General features: G+C 34.7%; 1 protein-coding gene across 1 annotated transcript in view; it reads right to left on the bottom strand.

Moving 5' to 3' along the window:
- Positions 1-658: 658 nt before the first annotated feature.
- LOC145248315 (synaptotagmin-6-like) overlaps positions 659-7,102 on the bottom strand; it is a 237,355-nt gene continuing 230,911 nt past the window's right edge. Inside the window, exon 7 of the mRNA XM_080110224.1 lies at positions 659-3,583. Within this exon, the coding sequence (XP_079966350.1) occupies positions 3,279-3,583 (305 nt within the window). The 3' untranslated portion in view covers positions 659-3,278. The remainder of the gene's footprint in view (positions 3,584-7,102) is intronic.

A 7,102-nucleotide genomic window follows, 5' to 3' on the forward strand; every position in this document is an offset into this window, starting at 1 on the left:
ATTTGCCATTTGAAGATGTTTTAAATCCCGCTGATTATCTTTGAATGTGTTTTTAGTGAAAACCACATCATACCACTCGTCATGTTTGAAAAGGGACTCAGACTCTAAGATGACTTTTTTAACTTGCTGCCCACAGATGTCACGCACTGTGTGCAGAGAATGACTCCGAAATAGCCATACATCTGTCAGTAGGCTTAGCTCCGGTGTCATACCTCCATAAAAACGTTGCTGCCTGAGAACTTCTACAACCTCATCGATTTCCCAAATCTGCCCCCCCTCTCTAACTCGCCTGATTGCAACCCCCACGGACTATTATGTGTGGAACGCAGTTTAAAAAGTTATCAACCGTACCATCTGCAAGTCCAAGGTTGAGCTGATTGCCAGCATGAAAATGGTGCTCGGACCTCACCGTGAAGGGCGCGTGCTCCAGGTTCAAATTTTGCCGTAGGCCGTGATGATGGCATAGGCCGACTCCTTTGAGTGACCTTTATTCAACAAAATATCCTCTGAGAAGTGCCCTTTGAATTTTGAGAATATTTCAATTATTAGCCTCTTTCCAAAAAATTGTCAAGTTCATTCCGAACTCCATGTACTTGTATGCACTCTGTAATTACTAAGATTTGTACTGTCTCATCACAAATATTTTAATTATACCTTCTTTTTTTTATTTGTATTTTAATTTAATTTCATTTATTCTTTAAGGGAATTAACTGATATTATTTTAGTAGTGGGTGGGCCCTTTTTTTTTTTCTCCCAGTAATCAATATTTTTAGACTCAGACCGCCACTGCTAATTAGTGGGGTGGAACTGGACAGGATCTTTTCAGTAGGGCAAGGTGGGCAATGTATGATGACAAACAAAAAAAAAAAAAAAAAAGAAAAAAAAGGAAACAACATGAAAATAAAAAAAAATGAAAGAACACATAATTTATAAAAAAAAAACAACCCAAAGAAGCCTGAGTCAAAAATAGTGAACACACAAAAAAGAAATCTTTGCTCCCAAAACAACAACAAAAAAGTATAATGGAGCAATGACCACAGAAATATGTATGTGGAAATTATTCTTCGTGCCATTTGTAAATTCCTTTTAACAAAGTAAATTCGTCCATTTTCGTTTCTCTTGTCAGTATAGAAAGACATGCGCATAAAGTTGCGTACAAAGATGCGCACACGTTTGAAAATCAACATTTTCTCTTTCCAAAACAGTTGAATGTTTCTGCTTTGTCATTTCTCTTTTTTAACGCTGACTGGATGGACAAGTCAAGGTAAATGAAAATCTTAGATTATTTACCTGTTTTGAACGGTTTATTTTTTCCCTCATTTCACTTATAGTCATTTTTTTTTATAATGTTTCAGCCGCCGTACCATTTTTTTTTTTTTCAGGATTATTGGTAACTTTCTGGACAAATAGTGAAATGGATAAAGGCTTGTGTTTGTTAAGAATGTTCTATGCCTATCTAAAGTTTGTGAGTTTGTGCCCTGGCGAAGAATACTTGGCATCTAGCGCCGAAGACAGAACGAGGAAAATCTATCTTAGAGGATTAACTGAAAAGTTGGAATTATCCAGAAAGAAAGGTGCCTGGAGAAAAACCCCGGATAACCCAACGACAAAAACATAGTGAAAATAGAAATAAAATCGAGGAAAACAGACCCTAAAAACACGTAAACAATGAGAATAACAGTAACATATCTCGGCTCAAAAATGCTGCAAAAATATTGGAGCTTTTGTAAATTAGTGATCTTTTAAACCAATGCATTTGCACTGAAAACATTATTACGTACTTACGTGTCATGTCGAAATTAGTATAAATTAAAAAAAAATCACGAAAAATGATCCAGTGGTAAAATAATTACAATTAAAATTAAAAATAGAAATTATCGAATTATCAAGTTTTATCGTATATTTTAAAGTGAGAGGGTTGTGCGACTAATTCAGTATGACAAACTGACTTATCTCCCTTGTCTTAAATTGACTTAAACTAAGGGGCCGCCATGTTTAAACAGAACGTAATAGTGGATGATTTGTTGTTAAAATACATCTAGCACATGTACTGGACCATTTTTCGTAATTGTTGTAATTTATACTAATTTCGACATAACATGCAAGGGCGTAATAATGTTTTCACCTGAAATGCGTTGGTTTAAAAGATCACCAATCTACACAAGCACTAAAATATTTCCAAATAAATTTGAAACAAAAAAAATTAAAACTAAAAAGGTGCTTGTTCGGAATAATAACGAAGGTCAAAAATCGAAAAACTGAATTTCAACTAAAACCAATGTTATCTACTTAATTATCATGTCGAAATTAGTAACATATCTAAATAAAAAAAATTACGAAAAGTGACAAAGTAGAAAATTAATAATTAAAGAAAATTGCTTTTGAAAATCATTGCAAATTTTACTTAAATAACAAATAGAAGAATTTTTATGATAGCAGGGGAGGTAATCGCAAAAAAAAAAAAAAACGATAAAAGCGGATGGCTGGATCATGAAAGTAAATGTGGGCTTATTTTACATTCCATGTAGATATGAAAAAGAGGTAAAAATAAAGAAATTATATAACAAATTAATGTTAGCAAAGGCAAAATAAGTTACTCTTCTACATACATAGAAAGGTTTTTAGCGGTTTTACTCACTTTTAAATGTTTAATCTATTCGAAAAATATACAGAGTTTAGCGACATATATGAACAAGAAAAATGGCGGCGAGCCCTAAATATGTGAAGTTTGGAAAATCAGTTAAAACTAAAAAAGTATACAAAATTCTGCTAGAAAGACACCCAATACATGTCACGGCAACACATGTTGGGTAGAATTCTAACAGTATTTTGTATATTCTTTTAGTTTTAACTGATTTTCCAAACTGCACATATTTAGGGGTCAGCTCGTCGTCATTTTTCTTGTTCCGATCTATCGCTAAACACTATGTTTTTCGTATGTTTTAAAGTGAGTAAAGCCCACTAATAACTTTTCCATATAGGTAGAAGAGTAACTTATTTTGCCTTTGCTAACATTTATTTGCTATATTTTTGAATTTTTAACCACTTTTTCGTATCTTTGTGGATTGTAAAACAAACCCGTAAATGTTTAACGTAATAATATAATAATGTGTTACTACTGGCAATTGATATGACTATTAAATAGATAACATTGCTTTTAGTTGAAATTTAATTTTTCGATTTATCGATTTTTCAATTTTCGTAATTAATCCAAACAAACACACAAAAAAAAATATCCGATTGATTTAGTACTGATATGAGTTACAGAAAAATATGGCTTATTTATGCAAAGTGTGCCACATCGCAGTGGTCGTCCTGTGACAGGCGATCAACTCATTCCAGTGTTTGCGCTCGTTCCCCTGCTGTTGAGGTCCGAGTACGCATTTTCCGATCAGTTCTCCGTGGCCAATTAAATCATGATCCCAGACGCAGCATTCGACGGAGACCTTCGGCAGAACTTCAGCCGGCACGTTGAATGTCACGGCTTCGTTCCACACTGGCGTCGCTGTGCCGCGCTTAATGGACGATTTCTTCCTCTTCACTTTCTTATTATCCACCAGCAGAGATATCCGCACGAAAGGATCTGAAAAAAAAGAAAAAAGAAAAAAGAAATAAAAGAAATAAAATAATAATAATAATAATAATAATAATAATAATAATAATAATAATAATAATAATAATAATAATAATAAAAGAACATTAAAGCATCAACTAATTAATTAACATAACAAGGTCAGCCGCAGTTGACCGGGAGCACTTATAAGAAAATAGAAAAGTTGTTTTTTAATAATGCGTGTAACATCTCTCACCTTCTCTCATTCGCTCTCTGTCTATATCGTAACCGCTCTACCCCCAATCCCCCTCTCTCCCCCCTTACACACACACACACACACACACACACACACACACACACACACACACACACACACACATGTATATACATATATATATTACAATAGAACATGGGAGAATGAAAAGTAATATAGTTAAGCTTAAACATAGAAAAGTACAGGAATAGTTATTAAAACTGGAAAAGAAAAGGACAAGATATTCTAGTAAAAAATAAAATAAATTTATAACTTAAAATATTGCAGCATTAAAAATTGATTATATAATGTTATAAATTGAATTTTTAAAAATTCCTTATTACACCAGCTTCATACCTACAAGAAATAAAAAAAATAAAAAATAAGAACTCAGCTACAACAGAAGCAACATTGAAAGATTGCCTCCCAGTGGCAGGAAACTCGGAGAGATGTTGAATCTGTGGATTCAGTTGTATAAAAAATAATTTTTCCAAATCATCTCGGAAACGATCGTACACTAAATATTTGTTGATTTTGAATTCATAGAACTAGTATAAATGATGTGGTAAATTTATTTGTCTAAACCTTCTCTCTTTTTCCCTTTTTTTCGTCTTTCTCTTGCTTTTATAAAATCGTTGACAGATGGAATCAAGTCCAAAAGATTAAATATCGTTATTTTTATGAATAAAGAATTCAAAAAATCTTTCATTTTCAAGATGAAGATTTAAATCGGCAAACATTTTGCAGCGACATGAGAAGAATGTTGTAGTCTGCTTGAAACATTGTGCGTAGTTGGAAAGGAGTTGTGTTTGAAGGCTATATCACTGCGGTTCCTAGGAAACACCATGAACAAAAGTTAGTATATAAAAGAATAATGACAATATTAGAAGGAATTTTCAATAATTATTATATTACGTTTATTTATCAACATAATGTGTAGTACAAGACCGTAGGTGTTGATGTCCCTAATTTTTTAGAGTGGTATCTCTTCCCCAGAGGAGAAAATAAAAAGAAACGTATGCATATATTATGTTGATAAATAAACGTAATATACATCTATTCAACCAAGAGGCTGTTTACACGGCAACCGAGAAGGCTAACATGCTTGCCAGTCGGTTTGCCTAAAACTCCAAATTAGACCCAGTAAACCACCCCCTCCCTGACTTTCCTTTGCGGACAGACACCACACTAGGTGGTCTGAAAATTACCCCTTCTCAGGTACAACATATAAAAAACCTAGACACCCTAAAAGCATGTGGACCCGATCTCATCCCGGCTGTGCTATTAAAAATATGCTCCGCTGAGGTTGCTCCGGTCCTCTCTAAACTTTACAATAAATGCCTTAACGAATCTTGCTTTACTGACTGCTGGAAAACTACTTCTGTGGCACCAGTTTACAAGAATTCTGGTGAAAGAACCGACCCATTAAATTATCGCGCCATTAGCCTCCTCCCGCTTTTCGCCAAAATATTTAGTGTATAATTAACCAAGCTCTAGTCCATCACCTTACAGCTGCTAAACTTCTGACCGGCCAACAATACGAATTTAGGCAAGCCCGTTCGCCAGCAGATATCCTAACTGTAGTCTCTGAATGTATATACCATTCACTGGACAAAACAGGGGAGGGTAGAGCGGTAGCCCTAGAGATATCTAAGGATTTTGACAGGGTTTGGCACGAAGGTCTTTTCAGAAAAATCAGATCATACGGTATCACTGCACGAATACTAACATAATTAAATCCTTCTTAAATAAGAAAAATCCAGGTTCTCCTTCACGATCATACATCCAAACAATATGATGTAAATGCGGGTGTACATCAGAGGTCTATTCATGGATCTTATTATTCCTAATATTTATAAATGACATCCCTGATAAAATTGTCTCAGAGATGGGTTTATTTGCTGATGACACCACATTCTATAACCAGCACGAGGGGAAAACAAATGAACACATATCTAAAGAAATGGCAGAAACACTAGAGGAAGATCTTCAATCTGTAATGGAATGGGGACATAAATGGTTGATCACATTCAATACTGCCAAGACTAAACTTGTTTCCTTCAATAATTACCAGAAACCTTCTTAACCACCAATAGCAATGTTTAAAGATACATTACCTGAAAGTACTTCTTTCAAAATTCTCGGCTTAACGTTCATAGGGAACATGAGTTGGAACAGATACATTATTAGCATTGCCAGGGCCGCTGCGATGAAGGTGGGCCCTCTCTACCGTGCTCGAAAGTTACTTACACTTGAAAGTATCCTGTGCCTCTATAAGGCTACAATTTGCCCATGTATGGAGTACTGTTGTCACATTTGGGCTGGTGCATCTGCTTCTAGTCTCTCACTCATGGACAGGGTTCAAAAGAAAGCCGCCAACCTGACAGGTCTTGAACTGTCAACTAGGCTTCAACCTCTGTCCCATCGACGAAATGTTTCATTCCTCTGCCTGTTCTACGTGTTTTAGAATGAAAATTGATTGTGAAATCGCCACGTACAAATGATGCAAAAATAAGGGGAAACGTTAAACAATTTTATTTAAAAGAGATTTAGATAGATGAGCCACTGGATGCGTAATGATCGGAACTGTCTTGTTTTATCTCTCGAGTGTTATGGCTGACTGACTCGTTCACCTAAGGGAGATAACTCTTTTGCCAGTTTCTGTTTTTTCTCGGTAGGTGGGCCCTAGATGTTCTGACGAACCCACCCCTACAGAGCAGAAATCCCTAGATGTAAGAAGACCTTCTACCCCAATAGTTTCTTTCCAAGAACTGCTAGACTTTGGAACTCCCTTCCAGGATTCTGCTTTCCCAGCTGTACTGATATGCAGAAGTTCAAGTGAAATGTGAACAGGCATATTATTGCTCAACTCCTTTAATAGTATTTCTGCAACATGTCCCCGATAGTAGCCTCCGACATAAAAGTAGCACTGTGGCGTGTTTGGGGTGAAAATGGAATATATATATATATATATATATATATATATATATATATATATATATATATATATATATATATATTTATATATATATTTATATATATATATATATATATATTATTTATATATATATATTACTGAAATTTCCTTTTAATATTCTCATTATTATTTTATATACTAACTAGTGTTCACAGCGTTTCTTACGAACCGCATTGATATAGCCTTACAAATACAACTTCTTTCATATAAGAGGTGGGTGTAGTTTGCTTGAAGCATTGTATAGTATGTAGTTAAATAGAATTGTAGAAGGCGGTACAATGCAGAAGTAACGGAAAGACACAAGCTGAAGCAGGTGAGA

Source organism: Euprymna scolopes, chromosome 26, assembly GCF_053919585.1.
Source record: "Euprymna scolopes isolate OS-2025 chromosome 26, ASM5391958v1, whole genome shotgun sequence".
Taxonomy (NCBI): Eukaryota; Metazoa; Mollusca; class Cephalopoda; order Sepiida; family Sepiolidae; genus Euprymna; species Euprymna scolopes.